This window comes from Ahaetulla prasina, chromosome 1 (assembly GCF_028640845.1).
Source record: "Ahaetulla prasina isolate Xishuangbanna chromosome 1, ASM2864084v1, whole genome shotgun sequence".
NCBI classification, from domain to species: domain Eukaryota; kingdom Metazoa; phylum Chordata; class Lepidosauria; order Squamata; family Colubridae; genus Ahaetulla; species Ahaetulla prasina.
The window spans coordinates 308,575,410-308,600,883 of record NC_080539.1 but is presented as its reverse complement, the minus strand read 5'-3'; the positions used below and the strand labels follow the sequence as shown (position 1 = coordinate 308,600,883).

At 38.4% G+C, this 25,474-nt stretch overlaps 1 protein-coding gene across 2 annotated transcripts; it reads left to right on the top strand.

Moving 5' to 3' along the window:
• Positions 1-12: 12 nt before the first annotated feature.
• Positions 13-20,291, top strand: SCG5 (secretogranin V). 2 transcript variants are annotated; one of them, XM_058162145.1, is made up of 6 exons: positions 13-1,057; positions 2,641-2,880; positions 13,272-13,421; positions 14,319-14,431; positions 18,793-18,846; positions 19,669-20,291. In XM_058162145.1, exons 2-6 carry the CDS (start codon positions 2,655-2,657, stop codon positions 19,771-19,773), a joined length of 648 nt encoding a protein of 215 aa, XP_058018128.1. In that variant the 5' UTR covers positions 13-1,057; positions 2,641-2,654; the 3' UTR covers positions 19,774-20,291. The 2 variants fall into 2 exon arrangements, with proteins under 2 accessions (XP_058018128.1, XP_058018129.1); XM_058162146.1 differs by lacking the exon at positions 18,793-18,846.
• The last annotated feature ends 5,183 nt before the right edge of the window (positions 20,292-25,474 follow it).

Here is a 25,474-nt window from a genome sequence, read left to right as displayed (position 1 = left end):
ACTGCAAATTGTTGGATTCATGCAACATACTAAACCAAAAGCAAGTCACACTTTGTCTTAGTTGATGAAAAATCATGTTGTAGGGAATTTAAAGCTTTAACCCAATCCAGGAAATACATTTGACTCTCTTGAAGCTCTGTGCTTAACTTTGGCAAACACATTAGTTATATGGAACAAACACTGGCTGGAAGGTATGAAATTCTTTATTTTGAACTGAAATATAATATATTGATACCGCGTCAGTTACACTACATTATTTAACCCTACAGCATTCTAAGGAGAACGAAATTTTTCACTCCAGCATATAGTTAGATAAGTAGGAGTCCAACCTTAATAGCATCGAAGAGCTCATACTTTTGAATCCTATGTGGCTATTAATTACCATAGCTGGCCATTGGCTAATGCTAACAATTCTGGAAACTAAAGGCCACACTTCTGAAAGGCACCAAGATTGTAGAATGCTACAATACAGAACTGCAGCTACAATAAACAATGCGAGTGGGATTGAAGGGATCCATGTTCAAATCTCATTGGGTTAATAAATCATATTTCAGTCTTAACATCCTAGTCTCATGAGAAAAGGGGAGGGGGGGAAAGCAAACTTAATAGTAACATGTAAGACTGGAAAGGAAGTTATATTTGCTCAACTCCAGTTTATGATGGCAATTCTAGCATAATACATTTACACTATAGGCAGGAGAAAGTTGGCATTTGCTGGTACATTATATAAATCATATCTATCTGGAAGGATTTGCTCCAAAGACATTAGCAAAAAAATCAAACCCGGCTTGGGCATCCTTGCTTTTGAGGGCCTTCCCCGCAGCCTGTGTAACGGGAGGCGAAAAGCCCAGCTGTCAGAGCTAGCGATCTACCTCCTGGAATCCTGGCAACCATTCACGCACACGCCACGGACGGGAGGCGGTGGTGGTGGATGGAAGAAGAAAAGCTGTGACCACGGAGCTCCCCCAACACACGCGTTCAGCCGCTGCTTCTCTGGCGTCGCGCCTGGGTGGGCAAGCCAGAAGAGCGCAGCCATCGCGCTCACCTGATCCAAACGGTGAGTGCAACGCGCGACGGTTTTTGACAGCTCCAAGGGATGTCCGGGTGGCTCAGAGAGAGAAGGGCTAGGGATGGCGGGCTAAGGTTTTTATATTGGGCTTCTGCGATGGAAAGAGGGCGCCGGGGGCTGCCTATGCTTTGTTCTTCATTTATTCTTAATATCGTTCTCAATTTTATGGCGAGATCTTTTTAAAATTTCTGGTGCAAGAGAAATAATACAGTTCTGCGAGGAATTGAATAGAATTGAATAGAAAGGCGAGGGGAGGGGGGGGAGGTCACACCGACCTTTCTTCTTAGCCGATTCCTATCTGGTGAAATTATCTGTATATTTGGGGAAATATAGCAAGAGAAGAAATGCATCTGGAAACCAGTTAAGTCAGAAATAGTAAAATGACCGCAAATCCTATCGGTAACGTGCTAAAATGAGTATTAGTGAATATTTCCCCAGCTGCGCTCTCTTTCTGTCCCCCTTCTCTCCCTTATAATAATAATGGTGCATATGCCGGACTTCATAGGACATGACTTTTCCCAGCATGCATCGTGAAGAAGCCGAATTGAAGATTTGATTGCGAACGTTTAGGAGCACAAGGCTTACACCAGCTTCGTTTGTTGGCTTTTCTTTGATTAATCACTGCTGCCATTTAGAGTAATCTCATTTGAGGGGCCCAAACAGCCTCAGGCCTCCAGGAAACAAAGCCAAATGCGGGCAGAAAGGCAAAGAGAGGATAATATTTAATTTGATGTGGTGAATGTGATAGGCTGCCTGCCTCTTGACGTTTTTGAGAAGCTGTTTCCTAGCCTTTCCAAATTAAGTGCACAGCACAGCTTGGAACAGAGGGAGAGCGCCATAACATTTCATTGGAGAGTGACTGATGCTTAGAAACAAACCAGGACCAAAATTTGAAATCCCGTTAACTTGCAAGGGAGCAGCCCGAAGTCTAAAGTCCTGGCCTCTTCTTTGCATTTGCAAAAGCCTCCCAGAACCACAAAGTTGACAACTAAATAAAGAAAACGGGGACAGAATTCATTGAATATACTGCAGGCTTCCTAATAAAGCCTCTGAAAAACTGAACATCAGTTTTCAAATTGATTTTTACCAGTAGTAAAAATTGGTAAATTGAGTAATAATACTCTATTAACTCTTCAGTAATAGAGTTGTCAACGCCTGGAATGAATTACCTGACTCTGTGGTTTCTTCCCCAAATTCCCAAAACTTTTACCTTAGACTGTCTACTCTAGACCTCACCCCATTCCTAAAAGGACTGTAAGGGGCGTGCATAAGCGCACCAGCGTGCCTACTGTCCCTGTCCTAATGTTTTCTTTTATTCATACCCTTTACATGTATTTATAATTATATGTCATAAAATACAAGCTTGATGAAAATAAATAAAAAATAACAAAGAACTTGACTGTTGATATTTGTGGTAATGTTGGCTTAAAAGTCCCTTTGTATATTCTTCTATAGCAGCTTTCCCCAAATGCCTGCTCTACTGGACAGGATCATAATTCAGGTGTTGGGGGAAAGGAGGGACGTGGCATTTCATTTCATCATTCACTGAGTTCCTTGTTGTGTTGGCATAGGTTACAGAATATAGATGGGTATCACCATGACTTCAACCTGGCTCTGCAGCTTGTCCCTTCTGCTGGTCTGCAGGCTGGCTTTGACTTTCAGTCACAGTGCTAGAAGTTCAGACAGAGTTTCTGAAGCTGATATCCAAAGACTTCTGCATGGTGTTATGGAACAGTTGGGCATTGCAAGACCCAGAGTGGAATATCCAGCCCATCAAGCAATGAATCTCATAGGCCCACAAAATATTGAAGGTAAACATTTATTTATCTGAATTAATGAAATTATTATTTTAAAAACAATATTGATATTCTATCCTAATTTTCCTCAAACTTATGAATCCTCCCCCCCAGATTTGTTGGACTACTGCTTCCAGAATTCCTAGCCAGCATAGGAACATCTTTATAGCTTTTATAGTACCCCATATTTTATATACAAGGGAATTACAGAAAACCCTTTCCCTGATCTGGTGGTTTCCAAATTCATTGGACAAAAGTGTCCATAATTCCAAGAAAGCAAAGCCAACAAACTGGTGGCTGGGAATTATAGAATATAAAATAACACTGCAATATATACAGCACTAAAAGGCAAAAAATATATAAAATAAAAGGACCATATCAACCAGTCAAATAAAGGTATTTAAAATGACTAGGTAATCAAATATATTTTAGTAGTCAAAATGTAATGCTAGGTTATATAATATACTGGCATCAGTTGTGAGCAAGTCACTTCACAAGTAGAGCATTGCGATATAGAGAAGATACTCCCACTTCAGAGAGAGAGAGATGGATAGAAATTGATATACCTATGGTCAAAATCAGACTCCCCGATTACATCCCCGATTAAATTTTTTTTAGTGAACCTTGAGTTTCCAAAATCCACCTAAACGTATTCAGGCATGTTAAATAGAAATTTTAAAAAATATATATTCCAACAGGCTTTCTGGATAAATGCTGTGTTGTTCTTTGTTTCAACATTAGTTGGCTGTTGAGTACTGGACTCAACTAGAAACCTGCTTAAAACTGTATTTTATACATTTTAATCAGAAGATGGCGCACTGCCTCTTAAGAATTGGGTGGAAGCCAAATGGTTTTATAAGGATGTAATAGAATAACATCTTAAGTTGTTTGCAGTAAAAATCATTCTATGTTAACAGCAATTTATCTGCTACTAACAGAGTTTCTTTGGGATATTTATTTATATTTCTTTACAAGAAAAAATAAGTAAGCATATTACAGATGTCAGTGGCCCTACTTCATATTTATATTGCTATGTAAAGTCACCCAAGGTCATTTAAAGATACATAACTATTGGTATAAATTGAAACTGGGAAATTGTTAAAATTAAATATAAACGTTGAAATGAATTCCTGTACAAGTCTATCTAGAAATAACCTGTAATAATCCTCAGTGAGATTTGTTCCCTATAAGGCTGTATTACACTGTAATATTTAATAAGAATGTTCCAAATATGCTTTTTCAAAAGGCAACTGGACTTTTTTTGTTTGTCCATTTGCTTTTTGAAAAAGCGCCTTTGGGACAACCATGACCTGGATGACTGAAAGTCTCCATAAACATTTAATAAAAATTGTTTTCCATACAAGGCAATGGAGATAAAATCATAATGAAGCATTTTCCTGCAAAATTGTCAATATTATTTCTATTTTATTTTGTATTATTTCAGCATTTAAAAAGAGCATTTAGAAGATATGCTATTCTAAACTAAAATATTCATGAAAGGAGTGTCCAAATTTTCTACTTCAGGAGTATAAAAAAAGAGAGGAAATTTCAGCAGCTCGTCACATACCTGATGCATTTAAAATAAAAATTGAGTATTCAGATATATTGCCACAAAGAATTTACAGTTGGATATTGCTGATCAAGCATTTGAATGAGTATTAAATAATCAGATTTGATATATTTTACCTGAAGGCTGTTAAAATTAAACTCTGAGAATATAAAAAATGTAATGTATCTTTAAATGTTTTGGCGGGAAACAAGCACGTTGCTGATTGGTTGAAGCCTCCGGCTAAACTGTATTTAAGGAGAGGTTTTTCCCAGCCCGAGTTGCTGGGTTCACCATATAGTAAAGAGCTGTTGTCACTATCCTGGTCTCCTGCCTCGTTATTGCCCGAATCTAACACTGGCGACGAAGGTGGGATCTCGAGGCTAAGAGCACCAGGAAAAGAGCTGAACTCACCAGGAAGACGCGAACCCAGCAAAACAAGGGCGGAAAGCAGCGATGTCCGGCTACACACCGCCAGCGCCATTCGACCCAGCTAAGGAGAAATGGGGGTCATACATGGCTCGCTTCGAGTGCTTCCTCGAAGCAAACGAACTTCAAGGGGTTTCCGACAACAGGAAACGAGCCTATTTTCTGAGCCACTGCGGTCCAGAAGTTTTCGACACTGCAGAATCCCTGGCTGAGCCAACGCCGGTACAGTCGGTACCGTGGCAAACTCTACAAACTCTGCTGAAAGCGCATTTCGCACCGATGCCATCCAAGTATGTGCAACGGTTTGAATTCGGGGAGCGCAGACAGCAAGAAGGCGAGTCCATTAGTGCATACATGGCCGCCCTGAGAAAAGCCTCAAAACATTGCGAATATCGAGACTTGGATGAGGCATTGCTGGAGCAACTCATCCGCGGGGTCAGGGACATCCGTTTGCGGAGGCGGCTGCTGGCTAAAAGCAACCTGACGCTGGCAAACGCCCTGGACGAAGCCAGGGCTCACGAGATGTCCACCCAAGCGGCAGAGACCTTACAAAAGCAGGTCACACCAACGGCGGGTGCAAAATCAACCCCGGTCCACAGTGAAGAGGTCCAGGCCGAATCGGAGGGGGAGGACGAGGAAGGAGGGAGGCCGGAGAAAGACGACCGGGGCGACTGCGCGAGTTGCGGAGGGCAACACCAACGACAACAATGCAGATTTAAAGATGCAACATGTCGGCGATGCGAAAGGAAGGGGCACCTAGCACAGGTCTGTCGAGCTCCCCAACCTTCCCGCCAAAAATTCAAACCAGCCAATCAGAGCGCGGGAACGACGAAGCGGCCCGCGAGTGGTCAGTTTAAAAAAGGCGCGAAATTAAACCAAACTGTCGTGAGAGTGGGTCACGCATCAACTCGCCTAGAAAAGAAAATCTTCACAAAAGCAAAGATTGAGGGGGTGCCGTGCCGACTGGAGGTGGACACCGGCTCATCGATCACGATCATGTCCTGGGACAACCTCGTGAGAGCCTTACCCGCCATCGCAAAGCGCAAGCTGCAACCACAAAGACTAAAAGTACAGGACTACCAGGGGAATCGCATCCCTGTTCGAGGGGTAACGTCCGTCCACGTCGAGTATGGACACTACAAGAAAACTCTGCCCATCACCATCGTCGATGGGACCCTGCCAAGCTTGTTGGGACTGGACTGGTTCCGAGCATTGGGCATGGGAGTGACTGGAATCTTCAGAAAGCGAAGTCGACCTCAAAGACACACTCACGAAGGAGTTTGGGGCGTTTTCAAAGACTGCCTGGGCAAGTACAAGGGGACCCCTATATCCTTTAACTTAGACCCCAAGTTGCCCCTATCCGCCTAAAGGCTAGGAGGGTCCCGTTAGCCCTAAAGCCCAGGATTGACCGGGAACTGGACAAGCTAGTAAACCAGGAATTCTAGTGCCAGTTGACCATGCTAAGTGGGAGACCCTATAGTCACCCCAGTCAAACCGGACGGGTCGGTCCGGATTTGTGCTGACTACAAGGCAACGCTTAACAAAGCGTTGCAAAGAGTGCTTACCCGTTCGGTGGTACAGCACTTACTGCACTCAATGGGGCAAGGGCAAGTTTTGCCAAGCTAGACCTGGCCCAAGCCTATCAACAACTGCCCGTAGACAGCAGCACAGCGAGCGCAGACAATTGTGACTCACAGAGGGGCTTTTAAGTGTACCCGATTACAGTTTGGGGTTAGTGTGGCTCCAGGGTTATTTCAGAACCTGATGGAGCGGCTATTGCAGGGATTACCAGGGGTGGTACCATACTTTGACGATGTACTGGTATCCGCTGAAAACCTAGAGGAATTAGGGGCGAGGCTGCGAAAAGTTTTGGGCATTTTCCGGTCTGCCGGTCTCACGGTTAAACTAAACAAATGCCAGATCGGGGTTGAGTCTGTGGAATTCCTGGGCTACCGGATAGACAGGGAAGGGATTCACCCCACTGAGAGCAAGGTACGGGCCATCAGGAAGGCCCCGGTGCCCAAGAATAAAACAGAGTTACAGGCATTCTTGGGTCTGGTCAACTTCTACGCAGTATTCTTAAGGAATAAGGCAACAGTAGCAGAGCTGCTGCATAAATTATTAGCTAAGACGGCTGCATGGTCTTGGGGAAAGGTGGAAGCTAGGGCATTCGAAGGGGTAAAAAATCTCCTAACGAGTGATAGCCTCCTTATCCAGTACAATGGCACACTACCTCTAGTGTTAAGCTGCGATGCATCTCCCTATAGGGGGGGGGCTGTGCTCAGCCACAGGTTACCTAATGGCACGGAAGCCCCCATTGCATACTACTCCCGAACCATGTCATCAACGGAAAGGAATTATAGCCAGCTTGATAAGGAAGCCTTGGCTATAGTCGCAGGGGTAAAGAAATTCCATGAGTATGTATTTGGTCGTGATTTTGAAATCATCACGGACCATAGACCCTTGCTAGGTCTGCTGGCAGGCGACCGCCCAACGCCCGTGGCACTTTCGCCAAGGCTGACCCGATGGACTATCTTCCTGGCAGCGTATTCTTACAAATTGCTACACCGGCCAGGAAAGGATTTAGGGCACGCAGACGCACTGAGCAGATGTCCATTACCAGAGACTATTGAAGACCCCACTCCAGGAATACCGGTTCTGCTCATTGACTCTTTGGACTCTGGCCCAGTCACATCCAAAGAGGTGGCTAGGGCTTCGTATAAGGACATTACGATACGAACTGTACTTGGTTGGGTACAAAGAGGGTGGCCCGCTGCGCCGGGCGGGCGTTTTAAAGAGTTTGTAAAGAAACGAGGGGAACTTTCAGCTCAAGGGGGATGCCTGCTATGGGGGGATCGAGTGGTGATCCCAGAGAGATTAAGGAAAAGGGTGTTGGATCTCCTTCACGAAGGTCACCCAGGGATCGTGAGGATGAAGGGTCTAGCGAGAAGCTATGTTTGGTGGCCCTTAATGGACTCGGAAATTGCTGAGAGGGTAGGGAAATGCCAGGCCTGCCAGGAGTCCAGACCGCTACCCCCAACGGCCCCGATTCGGGAATGGGAGAGACCCCAGGGCCCTTGGTCTAGGATCCATATCGATTTTGCCGGTCCCTTTCACGGCCAAACCTTTCTGGTAGTAGTCGATGCCTACTCCAAATGGCTGGAAATCATTCTCATGAGATCCATGACAGCCGAGGCCGTGATTTCAGTCCTACGGCACCTATTTGTAACCCATGGGTTGCCCGACACGTTAGTATCCGACAACGGCCCGCAATTCACGGCAAACCAGTTTGAGGGGTACTTGGCAGAGGAGGGCATCCGACATGTCCTCTCGGCGCCTTTCCACCCTGCGACGAATGGCCTTGCAGAACGTTCCGTCCGGAGCGCAAAAGAGGCATTATCCAGAATCAAGCCAGGCGACTGGCAAACAAAAATCGATATCTTCCTGGCCGTCCAACACAGAACCCCCTGTGTCACAACTGGCAGAAGCCCAGCAGAGTTATTAATGGGTCGGAAGCTCAGGTGCCCACTAGACCGTTTAAACCCGAACTACACACCAGACGGTTACAAGGGGAAACTCGGTAAGACAAGAGGGATGGAAATAGGCGACCGAGTGTGGGCACACAACTATAGCGAAGGCCCGACCTGGTTAGCAGGAAAAATCCTAGAAATTACAGGTCCCAAATCATACTTAGTGGAGATAAAGGATGGCCGGGTATGGAAACGCCACATAGACCAAATAAGAAAACGCATAACCGAACAATCCGAATTAGACGAAACAGGCCCTGACTATACAATGTTTGAATCCACAGCTGACTCAAACCCGGGGCAAACGCGGGACTTATCTGACTTCCAGGAGGTCCAGCGACGCCAACAGGTTCCGTCAGAAAACAGCAGGGACGACTCTGCAAATAATCCAGGGCGGATGGCCTAGAGGAGGAGCTGAGAGGAACAAACAGTCCCTCCGGTCAGCTCGACTCACTCCCAGAGAATGAATTGCGCAGGTCCGAAAGAGTCAGGAGACGCCCAGTCTACTTGCGTGATTACGTTGAAAAATAATATGTAAATCTCATGTAAATAATGGTAAAGTGTTTTCTGGGAGGGAAGGAGTGTAATGTATCTTTAAATGTTTTGGCGGGAAACAAGCACGTTGCTGATTGGTTGAAGCCTCCGGCTAAACTGTATTTAAGGAGAGGTTTTTCCCAGCCCGAGTTGCTGGGTTCACCATATAGTAAAGAGCTGTTGTCACTATCCTGGTCTCCTGCCTCGTTATTGCCCGAATCTAACAAAAAACACATTCTATTTCCAGGCCCAAGCAACATGGATTTATTTTTCATTGCCTTTCCTTTTTTTTTTTTTTCTGTAACCTTCCACCATTTACATCATTTACAGAGCTTGCCAGTCTGAAACGTTTGCTAGCAAGAACAAAATTTCCGAAACAAATTGCTTAAGAAATAAGAATAGATATTTGATATATAGCCTCCAAGTTCCTTTTATCATATAAGGCAGTCTTCTCAACCTTTGCAATCCTGTGACTCCCTCACTGATTAAAAGCAATTATAGTACTTCATCACGTTTACAGTTGGGCAAAGAAGAACTGTACTGTTTTTCAATAATTCAATTTTAATCTCTGCATCACAGGCATTTTCAACCATTGAAATACCAAAGCTGTCCCCTGGCAAAAGGAAGCAGGTTTTGGAAGTGACTCTCTGCTGGCTTTGCTTTCTGTTTTGTCTTGCATAACCCTGAGCCTAAAAAATTGGCAATCCTGGGTGGTCATAACCCATGTTTTCCGAATCCTTAAAATGTATAACAAAGTAGCAGGCTGTCATGCATATTAATGAATCACTAGCTTCACACATTTTTGGAGAATAATTTCTATCAATTGTATACATTTTAGAGAAACCTTGGGGAAAATAAATCTTCCAGGACTAAGACAGAAAAAGGGATGAAGTGCAAAGTGATTCCATTTACCAAGTTGACATAGATAGTGGGGACAGAGGTGGGGTGTAAGAGAGATATTGTGACAACTTTGAAACTAATCATTTCCAGCAAGTTTAGCAATTGCTGCTATATGTAGTTTGGCAGCATGCACTTACTAACTAGTCAATAAGACTAGATAATGACTCAGGCTGAAATAAAGATTCTTCTCAGAATAAACTCTTGGTGCATTAGATTGTTACTTCCTGTAGACTATTGTTTTTCAGCCACTATTTCCTAATTTATCGAGTGGGCAATTGTTCACATATCGTGATAGTGAGTGTCACATTCCACCCTGCATTACTTTGATTCTGGATTTGCAAGGTTCCAGTTCTAATATAAAAAATGCAGTGCAAGAAGGAATGGGGTGTTTGAATTATTGTCTGTAAGAAAGCAGTCAGAGCCTACTTCTGCCATTCTTTTTCTTCACAAGATAAACAGTTCATTATGTTTTGTGAGGAACATGATTTGCACAATCCGTGGAGGTATTCAGAGATATATATTTTTTTACTGTCTTCTGGGAAAAAGAGACACTGAGGTGATGACTTCTGAGATCTTGAACGGAAAGGCGTTACAATATATATATATGTAGAAAAAAAGTGTTATTCACAGAAATATTGGCAAACATTTAAAACTTTAAGTAAGGGAAGTTCAAAAGTAATGTTAAAAAGTATAACTTCACAGAAAGAATAGTGGAAGCTTGGAACCAACTTCCAGAGGAGGTAGTAGATCAATCATCAATAACTGAGTTTAAAATGCTTAAATAAATACATGTATATCATCCATCAAAAATAAAAAATACATAAGATAAAAATAATAAAATGTTAAATAAATAAAATTAAAAAGTAAACAAAAACAAACAAAAACTCCAAATGGGCCACTAGGACTTTTTCTGCCATCAGTTTTCTATGTTTTTATATTATTTATTATTTATTTATTTATTATATTTGTATACCGCCCATCTCCCGAAAGACTCAGGGCGGTTCACAGCCAAAAAACAACAGAAAACATATAATACATATAAACAGCTAAAAGAATAGACAGTTAAATTCAATTGATGCCCTAAAACTTTTAAATACAAATTTAAAACCTCAATTAAACCCCTTTTTTAAAAATCCCAATTTAAAAACTACGTTCAAGCTAGTCCTGCTCTTCGAAACAGCAACGTCTTCAGCTCGCGGCGGAAGGACCTGAGATCGGGGAGTTGACGAAGCCCCAGAGGGAGCTGTTCCAGAGGGTAGGGGCCCCCACAGAGAAGGCCCTCCCCCTAGAGGTCGCCAGCCGACATTGTTTAGCTGACGGTATCCGGAGGAGGCCCTCTCTGTGAGAGCGCACTGGTCAGTGAGAGGTTAATGGTGGCAGTAGGCGGTCCCGTAAATATCCCGGCCCTAGGCCATGGAGCGTTTTAAAGGTGATAACAAGTAACTTGAAGTGAACCCAGAAGACCACCGGGAGCCAGTGCAGACTACGCAGGAGGGGTGTTACACGGGAGCCACAAGATGCTCCTTCTATCACCCGCGCAGCCGAATTCTGGACTAGTTGGAGTCTCCGGGTACCCTTCAAGGGGAGCCCCATGTAGAGAGCATTACAGTAGTCCAGGCGGGATGTAACAAGGGCATGAGCGACCGTGCATAAGGAAGCCCGATCCAGAAAGGGGCGTAACTAGCATAACAGGTAAACCTGATGAAAAGCTCCCCTGGTGACAGCTATCATATGATCTTCTAAAGACAGCCGTGCATCCAGGAGGACGCCCAGATTACGAGCCCTTTCCGTGTATATTAACTATATACACTCAATAAATAATGGACTTTATGTTCCTTTGAAAAGCCCGTGCTTGTGCTAGTCAAGATAAAAGTTGTGGGTGCAAAAAACTCTTATTTGTTAGTGCCATGACTAATATAACACAGGGAAACATTTTTTAAATAATTCTTTCTTCCATTTTGGAAATTATTTAGAGAGTCATTACAGACTCATACTTGCTTAATTATGTGTGTAATCATGTGAAAAAATAAGCACACCCATTAAAATTTGACTTTTTCAACATAATTCAACAGAGATATTTGATCATTTCAACAATATTGATATTCAACAATACTACCCTGCCACATACAGATCCAGTGCGCAGTCTAAGGATCCTGTTAGACTCATGATTCCTGCTCAACGAGCAGATGGCAATCATGGCTAATGAATAAAGTGGACAGATATTCATGCCATGACAGTGAATGCCTTATACTTGTAGTTGCATGTCAATATAATGGAGTTCAAATTATTTTTCATGATAAGAGGTGAGAACAAATCTGCTCTGCTACATTAAGTTTCAATTTCTACCAGTCACTCTGTATCTGGATTCGTTCTGTATACCTGGGTGCTTTATACTGGTTAGTGCACACTTTTAAAATTGCATGGAAAAACTGTTCCTATCCTTCCCTCTCTGTATGGGATAGAATAATGTAAGATTGTCTACTAGGTCTCTCAGGGGATTGACCTATGTGGGCACTCTCTTGGCATTTTTATTTAAATAATTTTATGTTATGTTATGCCTTCAATTCAATGTTGATTCCTGGATTAGCCCTTGCAGTCTTCTTGGCAATATCTGTGGAAATGGCTTGTCATTGTCTCCTTCTTAAGGCTGAAAATGACACCCAGATGGCTTTCTACTTAAATTCACCGATTCCCAGCCTGATGCCTTAATCGTAACACCAAACTGGGTCTCTGCATGGAACTTGTTCTTGGCAAATTGGTACACAATGAGGGTGCATTTTTAATGACTCACTAAAGCTTGTCTGTAAGCACCTGTTCATTGGTTAATCACAAGTTGAATTCTTAAAACAGGAGGAAAATGTAGCCTAATTACCCAAATGCCTGTAATTCGGTATCTGGGAATTTTTTTAAACTGATGATGACAATTTTAGACATACTTACTTACAAACACCCACACCCACACCCACAAACCATTCCATATTTCTTTCTGGGATAAGCAATTACATGCAGAGTGCAAAAAAAAGAATATATAATAGTAAAAGCAGAAGCTGAGGAAACCATAGCTAGTTTACACTGAAACCATTCATTCTTTTCAAATCTATCTTTGTTTTTATCACTTTCATCCACCACATTATATCATGCCCTTGTTTTCTTTAGACTATTATAGATTCTCTCATTTTAACAATTTTGTTGTTGCTTTCTGCCTTTATCGAGCATGTTTTAAGTGTCTACTGAAATTAGCAACTAACTAGGCATAATACATTGTCTTAACAGTACTGAGTATGGAATGATGTTAAGAAGAAGCAGACAGAGGTTTTGTGACCCGCTTAAGTGATCTCCATCTAAGTCAGGAAATGAACATAAGCTTTGATTTAGATGTTTAATCAAACTCATGAAAAAGATTATAATTTTTTTTCAGACTCATGAAAAATATTGTAATTTGTGTATGTGTGCAATTCTGTGTTTATTAGGTGGTGCCCATGAAGGTTTGCAGCATTTAGGTCCTTATGGAAATATTCCAAACATTGTTGCTGAGTTGACAGGTGATAATATACCAAAGGATTTCAGTGAAGATCAGGGATATCCAGATCCTCCAAATCCTTGCCCAATGGGAAAAACAGGTAAGTTGTATGAGGTCCCTACAGGATTTGATCTAGCTTTATACTGAGGAATCAGATATAAATTATACTATAAAATAATCCAGTTTTTTTTTTCATCAGAAAAATTACACACAGTTACACAGAAAGAATCCAAATTGGTATTCTAGTTCTAAGATGTATTTGTTGAAATAGTTTTTATAAGAAAGGAAGGATCAATGGCAATAGGGACAAACAAAGACGAAGAAATTATACTTACAGAATGTATTTATATAATCAATACATTTAAGTATTAAATCAAGTCTAGTTCTACTTTATCTGTGGGTTTGATTTTCTGGTATAGTCTATTTAATCAGGCTTATAAAGCATGGTAATAAGATCACCATGAATTACCTTTCAATCTTGAGCACATGTTTATCTAAAAAGCAAATTCTGATTTTCTGAATTAAAGTCAATCATCTGAATCATTCCTTAAGGCTTAAATAACTGCACTATCCCATATGCTTATGATAATTACACCGAATATGCACATAAATATTCTGGATAGTGGTTGTGAATTGCTAAATTCTTCAATATATGTTGCAATCAACCACACAACAAAATATTAAAGATTTATGTAGCCTAGAAATGTCTATAAGTAGAAATATAAATATACATTACTGGATTAATATCCAAACATCTGTTTATTGTACTTTTTAACCCTCCTATGATCCTACAGAAAAAAATTAATTTTACTTTGTATCTGCTCCAAAGAACTGTGGAAATTATTTAACCATCCCAAGAGTCCTGTTTTGAAGAAGAAAAGTGTATTACTTTTCATCTCCCATACTTTTTGAATAAAATGAATTGCATATTTTCCTTGTGTTTTTTTTTTAATTTAAACATGCTAAACTGCTCAGGTTTTTCCAAAATGTTTTGTAGCTGATGACGGATGTCTTGAAAACACACCCGACACAGCAGAGTTCAGCAAAGAATACCAACTTCATCAGCATCTTTTTGATCCTGAACATGACTATCCGAGCTTAAGTAAATGGGTACGTAAATTAGGTTTATTTTTATAAATCTATAAAAGTGCTTGATCAATTAAATGTTCTGTTATTTAACTATTAATAAAATATTTCTGTGTCCATGTACTTTAATAAACATTCTCTGAAGGACCTTATTTACGAAAAAAATACCCTAAACTTTTAATTTATATACAGTATAAGGATGTGTATGTAAACAACATTATTACAAAAAATAAAAAAATAGCATTGCAAGGATTATCTGTCTCTGTAATTGTCAAATGCAGAAGTTGTGAGTATTTCTTCCACTTAAAAGTCCAAGATAATGATGCAACAAATACAGCTGATTACATTGCCAGATTCTTACATGATTCTTAAGCATTTTAGACAGTCAACAAATTTTCCCTCTTTTTTTGTATCGTGCTTGATTAGTGTTGCAATCTTTGGTAAATGTACCAGATGTTTAACTCAAATGATTCATTTTTGCCAACTCAAATAATTTGTTCTTGTACTACTACTTTAATAACTATAAAGCACTTGCTGTGACCACAAATATATTGCTGGGATTTAAAGCATTTCCCACCAGAGTCCCTTGAATTTCACTTGGATACCGTAATTGCTAGACATATACTTAACTTTATGACTGAAATCAGTGGGCTGAACTTCCTTAATCTTGATTAGAAGATTGTATTGCTCATTACCTATGGCATTTACATACTATCCAGTAAACTAAAGAATTTAGGTAATGTCTAATAAAGAAATGTAAAAATAATTTAAAAAATAAAATATAAGATAACATGCATGAAATTTGTACTCAACAGCAACATAAACATAGTCATAAAATGAAACTCAGAGTAATCTCAGAATTGTAGGGCACTAACTAGTTTATTTAGTCTGAGGATTTCCTTCCATAAATGTGCTATTAAAATTACTTTTATAAATGAAAACTCTTTACATGAAATTGAAAATACTTCAAGTACAGCAACAGGCAAACCCCTCTTCATAATACAGCCACTAATACAAAAATTTTACTCTTTTCAAATATCCCATTTAGTGGGAGCAATTGAAAAAGTCTTTGAAGATTTTAAACAGCACTTTCAATTAGGCTTTTAAATGCAGTTGGTAAGGTGTTTGTCCTATCTTAGTTCATAATGTTGCAGCCATGTTTAGAATAATTTGAACTGTTTAAAAAAAACCCACTATATTGCAATAATCTCAATGAAGTTTAGCACAAGTTAGGTTTAGGTAACATACTAGCCAAAGTTAATAGAAGGTATTTTAAGGCATTGGAGTCATTTAAACCTCTAATAATAACTGGATGAATAAACTTCTGAAACTTGGCCTTCTGGTCATGGAATAAGTAGAATCCATTTATAAACTACCAGCCTTATTTCTATCTATATGGACAAAGACTCCTTTGTTCATTCTTATCTATTTTGCTATTGCATCCAAACTGGTTTTCCATCAAATATAGACAACCAGATTTTGGATGATCTTACAAAGCATGTTAATTCTAGATAGGATCACCCTTTTGAAAGCAAATTATAGTATTTTGTTTTTATAATACACACACACACACACACACAAAGAAAATTAAGGCTGTTTAAATATCAGGATATAAGGGGCCTGTTCCAGAATATTAAATTAAGAGTTAACAGAGTTAGTTACTGTTACAGAATATTCTGTCCTAATGCAAAATGTTATTTTGGAGCAGTTACTCAACTTTTAACATAAAAACATTGATGCTAATATCATGGGATGTATTCAACAGTATTATTTGTACTTGAAAGTTTGTAAATGAATAAATTTACATGTGTGAGATTTTGGAGAAATTTGACATTGGAATTGTTTCTTTAAAGTTATCATCGAACAAATTACCAACTTACTTTGAAAGCAGCTTGAATTCAGACAGTATTGTTTTCTTTCTGCCTGTTTCTTCCCGTTATTATACTTTACAGATCTAAATTACAGTCTAGAAGTATGTCTGAATATAAATTAAATATGCAAAACACAAATGGTCTTAGTGCTTCAATATTGGTTCTGTTGATGCTCTTTGATACTATTTTATATCCAAAGTAGATGCAATAATACTAATGTGCATGCAGTAAGTAGTAATTCAAAATCTGTGCGTGCTGAATGTATAAATTTGAAGTCACACTATGGACATCTGTTCATTCTTTGCAAATCTGCTCCTTGCAAATATACTGTGTATATTTTAGGATTGAAGTTGTGATGCACTTGGCACTTTCTAAACCCAAATCCTGTGATGTAGAAAATGCTTTTGTAGAGATGGGATCAAAAGATGGTAGACATTTCACCAGAAATCAGAATGCTTTCCTTGCAGAACTTTTTACCATGTTTTCAGATTTATCTTTACTGCAGGACTGAGATCTTATTTCAGATTACATTACCTTATCTGAACTCTGCTGCTGCCTGCTCTTATATTTGCATTAGTTATGGTCTTAACATATACCCAAACAAAATCAAATATTTCTTTAACCAAAACAATTGAGCAAAGTGGGGTTTTTTTAGCTCTTAGTCTGCTTTTAAGTTAATTTCCTTTAAAATGTTCAAAAACGTAAAGGAGATTTAGGTAAAATAATATGTTCAAAAATTATAAATAAAACACCACTTCTAAGAGGAAATAAAATACATGTCTCTTATTGTGTTTTGCATGTTAAATTGATTTTCCCCAAGTGAGTTTGCACAAATTATTGCAGCCAAGAATGTCTTTGGCCAGCTTCATCTCCATTTCCTTGTCTCTTTGGCACAGTAGAGATGAAATAGTTGAGGTCAAACAAAAGCTACATCTTGTGAACTTGGACTTAAATTAATATGAGAAGCACCAGCAGATTATGTTATGCAGAAATCACTTAAGCTTGTTACAGTATTTGTTTCTCAGAAATCCTTACTTCATTCAGGAATTACTGTTTTGTGACTCTCCTTATTACAATTCACTATGTAGCATTATGCCTTTTAAAAACACAGTTGTTCCTCCTAAACTTTTGTTCCTTGAACTTTTTCTTTTTGGGGTCCACATTGTAATTCCAATAAAAATCAAATTTGTGGAGCATGTGTCTGACATTCCAGCCTGTACTTGAGCTTGCAACATTTATGAAATACAGCAGTGTGTGGGATTAGTTATAAAGGTTGGAGCTGAAAGTTGTAGCCATCTTCTCGTTATTGTGAAGCTTTTCTCCTCCCCTTCAAATCAAATTTGGCTTCATTATATTAAAAGAATTTTACATCAGTTTATTTCTGAAAAGGAAGATCAGGGTCTTTTTAAAAAGAAAAAAGTATTTATAACAGTAACATCAATTAAAAATAGAAGGTGGCAAGGGAAGCAATTAAAATAGTAATAAGGAACATATTTAAATCACAACTTAAGGAAAACATCCATATGACTGCAATAGAACTTCTCTTTTCTTTCCTCCTTTCTCCCCTTCCAAGTAGTCCAGCGGGCAACATGAAAAGGGAGAATCTCTTCCAGCTGTGATAGTCTTTCTGCTTGTGGACATAGATACAATCCAACTGTAGACTTCATAAAATAGGAAGTTATGTCTCAGAGTCTGGCAAGTCTGGTCTTGCCATTTTAGTGGCATCCACATACTAAATATTAATAGTCTATCCAATGCACCGTTGCTTTCTCTGACTGATAAATGGTTCCCAAGGCCTTGGATATATGAGCAAGCTTTCCATCAGGCAGAGTGGAGCAGTGCCTCAGATGGTGAAGGATGGGTCATGGGCAATAGTGGTGGCTTTCTAACTTTTTCTTTTAGTGTCTCTAGCTGGCTTCTTCCATTGAAAAGAGAGTTCCGTACAACTGGCAACCTGCTGTGGACCACAGGTGTAATGCAGGGCATGCAAAATAACTGTTTTGCAGAATATGTAATCTATCCTGGTTTAGATATGATGCATGCTAAAACTAATCTTTTTTCATCAGTCTTTAGATGTGAGTTGGGCAAAAGTCCCCATCTTGCACTTGTCTCTGACAGCAAATATCTGGATGCATCTATAGCTTGAATTCCCTTTACTGAAAAGGATTCCATTCATGCAAGGCCTGTGTTCTACTATGCTTGATATTTCTCCATTCTTACTCCTACCTTATTGAGACAGCTAAAATTAAAACCATCCTGTAACTCAGAATCATCATATATTCCTATTCTTGTAATAGCTGATGACACTGAGGATCCCAGAAAAATAGCAAATATTTTATTAATAGCTGTAGTAATCCAACTGTTTTCCTGTGGTTTATCTTTTCAACAACATGGCATTCTCTACCAAAATGGTTTCCAAAATATTCACATGATAATATTTAGATGGCACAAAGTCTTGCTTGAAAAGAGATTATAAATTTGATCCACATTTTGCATTCTTTTATTGTTTTACAGAATAAGAATTTACTCTTTGAGAAAATGAAGGGTGAACCGAAAAGAAAGAAAAGGGTAATTTTCAGAACACAACTTGTTTTCATTTACTACCTGAATGTAGAATCAGGCAAGAATGTAAATAAAATCAGATTTTTGAGATAGTTACGAATAGCATATAAAACCTGGACTTAGTTCTTCCAGAAAACATCTGTAGTAAGCGCAACAGCTCTTTATGCTAAAGTAGCATTTCTCAGTATACCCGTAGCTATCCCAATGTGTGTATTTTTTAAAAAAATGAAAAGTAAGTGCAACCTTTCTATTTTCCCAGGTTTATCTCTAGACCATGTATGTAGAATTTAACTTGCTATTTATTTGGATAAATTTAAAATAGATATATTTATGGAAGACAGTTCTATCGAAGTCTACTGCTAGTGAGGACACAGTATTAACTCCGAGTTACCATGGTGCCATCTTCTTTTTTGTAGCACCCTTGACACATCTGGATGGCCCTGTGAGAAACAAAATGCTGGACCAAAATTATATTTGGCCTGGTTGATAAAATAAAACACAACCTTCTCCCAATCAGAAATGGAAACATACAGTTGTATATATAGTTCAGATTGTCATATGAACATTGTCCTAGAGTGTAGAACAGTAATATCATTCACTTTTATAATCCTTATTTCCACTTCCTTCTTTCTCTCGCTTTTGCTTCAGTAAACTAAGACAATGAATAGAAGTCCTGCCCCATTTAGGGAGTTTTGAAGAAGAAAACATTACACTACAATTTTAAATACAAGAGTAAACACTCATCCATCCCATATACTGTGGAAGACTCTAGGTTGTTTAACTGAATTATTTCCCATTCCTAAGTGTTTAAAATATTTCATTTTTCAGAATGTAAATCCGTATCTTCAAGGACAAAGATTGGACAACGTCGTGGCAAAGAAATCTGTTCCACATTTTTCAGATGAAGAAAAAGACAGAGCAGAAACTGAATGAAGATTCATGGATGGCTTGATTACTAATTATATAAAAAGTGATTCAAATATTCATAGTAGCTGCATGTTTATTAACTATGTAAATCTTTCTGGAAAGCAATTGGATTTATAGTATTTATAATATTCCTTTTTCTGCATCTACACCAAGCTGGTTTCTTTCAGATGTGTTCACAGAATTATTGAGATGCCAATGGGAATTATAATCCAATATAGCTGCCTTTAGATTTGGGTGGCCATCCCAGGTATACAACTACTAGATTTTGCTTCTTGTTAAGTTGTAACAACATAATCACCAACATAATCATGTCTTGCTTTGAATCTGACTTTAAGCATTAATCAATTTTAATCATTGTGACTTAAACTGGTGTTAAGAAATGAGTCTTGAAAGAGTTGACAACATTTAAAGATTTTCCAGTTGTTGAATACTTTCAAGTGATATAAAAGATTGCTGTTTGGGAACAATTATTTCATATCTTTCTGTTTGTAAACAATAACATCATGCATAATAAATATCTAGGTACTTGCTGTTATTGAAAGCCAACATTGTCTGTTTTCATTAAATTATATGTTTTAGACAATTACCAATCAAATGGTTTGCTCCAATTATAGGCAAATTATATGTGTTGTTTCTAAAGCGATGCATGTGATTAAGCTTTTTACCCAGAAGGCAAGATGGTTACACACTCAGCTACAAGGAAATGCTGTCTCACCTAAGTCCACAGAACTAGCTAATTATACATATATTACCCCATTAATTATCTGTTTTTGAATGATGAATTATAACCTAATATGCCTCTCATATCTAGATTGAAAAAGTGCATAAATACAAAAAACACTAGCTGCTGCCACTTACTGCTTGTCTGAATTTCTGCAGTTCAAATATGGCAGACCCAATAAGGTAAAATAATATTTTATATCAGCTTTATCAGGTAAACTGATATTTTAACTGATATAATGTCTTATTTTATGACATTATTTTAATATTTCCTTTCTACCCTATTCAAACAGAACGCTTCTGTTCTACAAACAAAGAGAAGGGATATCTTTGTGATAAGAAAGATTTAAGGATATCTAGGTAGCCAGCCAGAAAAGTATGCATGTAGCCCTCAATTTACAACAGTTTGTTTAGTGACCCTTCAAATTTACGTCATTGAAAAAAATGACCTATGACCATTTTTCACACTTATGACCATTTCAGCATCCTCATGGTGACATGATCAAAATTCAGATCCTTGGCAACAGGCTCATGTTTATTACAAATACAGTGTCACAGGATCATGTGATCAGCTTTTTACGACCTTCTGACGAGCAAAACCAATGGGGAAGCCAGATTCACTTAACAACTGTGCTACTAACTTAACAACTTCAGTGATTCAATTAACAACTATGACAAGAAAAGTTGTAAAATGGTGCAAAACATCACTTAACAAATCTCACTTAGCGACATGAATGTTGGACTCAATTGTGGTTGTAAGTTGAGGACTACCTGTACATGATCTGGTTATGACATACATGATCTTGTACCTGATTTTGTGGATTTTGCTTTCTCAAAACTATAGAGTACACATTTGAGATTCCTGAAACATTTCTCTTGTTTCAGAGAAAAAAGAAATATCCTGTTCATTATTATGTCTTTTCAGAAAGACACTGTCTGCAATTGTATCTATTTCTCTCCATTGTAAATCCCCATTTAATATGTGCGCACACATATATCCACTTAAAGGATATATACATACTGTAGCTATCATGGGTATTGAAAAAAATACCATAATCTCTAGATCAGGAAAAAATGGTTGTCAGGTTTGCTTATTTGATATTCAGTTTCCTTCATAAAGTACATATACTACCATTATTAAGTATTTAAAACCAGCAAAATATCCATCCCATAATACTGTAATAGTCCTGGTTTCCACAAAGTAGCTCCTGAATCACTAATGCTCAGGAGACAGCCTTCCCTTATTTCCTCTCAGCAGAGACAGCAGATTCTTTTATTCTGTCTTTAAAATGAAGGAGGTCAATTCATTATTGGGCTTTAAGTTCTGGGAGAGAAGGCAGAAGAGGCAAATGTCTGCTAAGCTAGGATTTCAGAGATACCAAAAAGATGCAACTTTAATTGGCAGAGAAAAACTATAGGAATATCCTTTCCACAGGAGTGAACAGCACTTTGGGTAACAATACAGGGTCTGATATAATGATGAATTATCCCGATTCTCTCCATGTTGACTAATTTTGTGACTGGCTGATGATGCTTTTGGTATCCAAAGCAACAGGGTTACATTATTTTTAGTAAATCATGGCCTGAAATGAGACAAAGTTGGTATGAGAACAGTAAATCAAACTGCAGTTGCAAGACCACTTCAACAATGCTGTCAATAACAGCAGCACACCAAATTTACAAATAAAGAAATAAATATGAAACAAATGAAGATGTTGAATCTCAAGTAGTGATGCTTAATGGAACTCCTGATTAAGGTTGGTGGTAGTAAAAATACCCAGGCAGTCTACACCACAAACCATGCCTGGAAGCTACCTTACTGTCTCTGATGTCATAGAATATAATAAAAACACTAGATCATATTCTATTCAGTTTAGTATTCACCCCTTCCAAAATTAGTACAAATAAATGAGAGCGCTTTGATGGTTAGAATTTTCTGTTTTGAAGCGATTTCCTTTTGAAAGCATTGACTTCTTAATTGTTTAACCAAAGAACCATTCTCTTCCTTTCTTCTCCCTACGCTTGGTATTCTACTTTTATTACTTTATGGTTTTTAACTAACGGCTCGTGGATTGACTATGTTTTTCCAAAATTGTGTCAGTGCTTCATAAGAAGTTCAGGTCACTGTAAATAATTTTGGCTTCATGGCTATCTCTTTATTTTGTCAAAGTTATAGAAAATAGCTCCAAAGCCTGATTATCTGAGACAGGTAATATTGAATGTTAGTGACAGGACAGATAGAGGAATAAATGGCAAGTGTAGAGTAGTGTCTAAGCATGTAACGCAGGGGTGTCCAAACTTGGCCCCTTGAAGAGTGGTGGACTTCAACTCCCAGACTTCCCCAGCCAGCATGAGCTATAAATGAGCAAGTTGCTGGCTGGGGAATTCTGGGAGTTGAAGTCCACCACTCTTCAAGGGGCCAAGTTTGGACATCCCTGATGTAAAGCTTTGTTGCAACATGATTAATTCTTTCTTTACCCCCAAATCACTTTTGAACTTTGGTGTTGGAGAAGATGCAAAAGGATTGCAAAAGGATTGAAGCATGGTATATTTAACATCGCTACAGAGATTTCTAAATTGTTTATAAATGTCTGTTTCAGGGGTGAAATCTACTTATCTTACTGGTTTGGAAGTGCATGACATGTGGGTGGGTGGGTGGGCGGCCGGGCGAAGCTTTGCTCTGCCATCGCTACTGGATCACCGAACCACTGGCCACGATCGCTACCGGATCGTGAGATCCGGTCAGAACCAGGAGCATTTCACCCATGGTCTGTTTACTTAATCTGAATTTTCAGAAAATATTTTGTTTTTATTAGGATTTTATCCCACCTTTATTACTTTATAACTAATACAAGGCTCAATCATTCATAATACCTCATTCTTCTCCTACTTTCCCAAGAACAATTCTGTGAGATGGATTGGGTTGAGAGAGAATGACTGGCCCAAAGTTACACAGCCAGTTTTCATGCCTAGGGCGGGACTAGAATTCACAGTCTCCTAGTTTCTAGGCCAGCACCTTAACCACTTCACCAAACAGGCTATGCCAGTCAGAAGGCAAATTCCAAAATACACATTAACATAATAACCTAACTCAGAGTTCACAAAAAATGTGCAAGCTTTCAAGATCCTTAGTCCTCTTCGCTGGGCAAGAAATTATTACTGCAATTTCTATGAAAAATGGTTAAAATAGCTAAGCATGTTTAGTCTAAAGAAGAGAAGTCTAAAGAAATGCATGATAGTTAACTTTAAATATTTGAAGAGCTGTCAAAAGGAAAAGAGTATGGATTTAATCTTTACACAGGTAGTTCTCGGCTTATGGCCACCATTGAGCCTAATATTTCTGTTGCTAAGTGAAACATCTGTTATGTGAATTTCCCCCCCTTTACGACCTTTCTTGTCACAGTTGTTATGTGAATCATTGCAGTTGTTAAATTAGTGTCATGGTTGTTAAATGAATCTACCTTCCCCACTGACTTTGCTTATAAGAAAGCCGCAAAAGGAGATCACATGACCCTGGGACACTGCAACTGTCATAACTATGAGTCAGTTGCCAATTTTTTTTCATACAGCCATGGGGATGCTGCAACAGACCTTAAATGTGAAAAATGGTCATAGTTCACCTTTTTCAGTGGCTTTGTAACTTTGAATGGTCACTAAATGAACTGTTGTAAGTCAAGGACTACCTTTAGTGCTCAAAGGTAAGGCAAAAAGCAAAGGGTATAAACTTTAGAGCAGGGGTCACCAACCTTTCGGACTTCAGGGACCACTGAATTCATAATTTTAAATCCTGTGGACCAGTAATATAGATTTTTTAAAAAGATAAATAGTATTTAGTGCAATATAAAAAATGAGCATAATTTTTCTGTGGACCACCAAAATTTTCTCGTTGACCACCAGTGGTCCATGGACCACCAGTTGGTGACCACTGCTTTAGTGAGAGATTTAAACCTAAACTAAGGAGGAATATCCTGTGAAAGCAATTAAGCATTTGAACAAGTTTCCTGGAGTAATGGTGGTTCTATTACTGGAGATTTTCAAACAAAGATTTCTCTGGGATGGTCTGAGGATTCCTGCTTTGGGCAGAACTAGTAGATCTCCAAGGTTCCTTCCAACTTTATGATTTTATGAAAACAATCACATACATACATACATATATACTGTCCTAATATTCCTTTTTACTTACTCTTTTCATGTATCCAAATTATGTTTATACTTTTACCTGTCATCTTATATATGATTGACAAAATAAATAAAATAAAAATAAATACACAGATATACACACGCACAGAGAGAGGAGAGGGAGAGAGAAAAAAACAAAGCACACTATTACACACAGAGATCTCCAACCTATATATAATATATACAGAGTTTTTAAAACAAAAGTAGAATTTTAACAGCTTTTAAAATAAAATTGTACTTATTTGTAGTAGAATACTCTATTTTTAAAAAATCAACTGAAGCCAAATAAGAAAAATTATATGTTCACATTATCCTATTGATGTTGCAATTACCTCAGCTTGTTGAAAAAAAATTAAGCTAACCAACAATTCAGTTGTTTGTGAAGATTTTTTTTAAAAAAAATCTTGGCTTTAAGCAGGTCAATCTTGCAAAAAGGGGAGGATTCATTCTTGATGTGGATGTGGTTGAGGAGGAAAATACAAAAACTAATTAAATTTTAAAATATTATAGTAGGGACATTGAATAAAAATATTTTACGTTGCCTTCAGCTAAAGTGAAGCCGAACATGACAGAATTTTTTTAAACAGAAAAACATGAAAAGAAACAAAACTGTCTGTGGACTTGTGGTAAAATTTCCCAGAAAGATGAACATTCTTGGCAGTTTCTCAAAGACAAAAAAATATATTGTAATACTGAAAGATATTTCTGTTTATTATGTAATTTGTATTTCTCGACAGCATTAACTTTATAAGTACTTGCAGATCAAATTCTTATCATAGACAATTTTATCAGCAACGAACACTTTTGA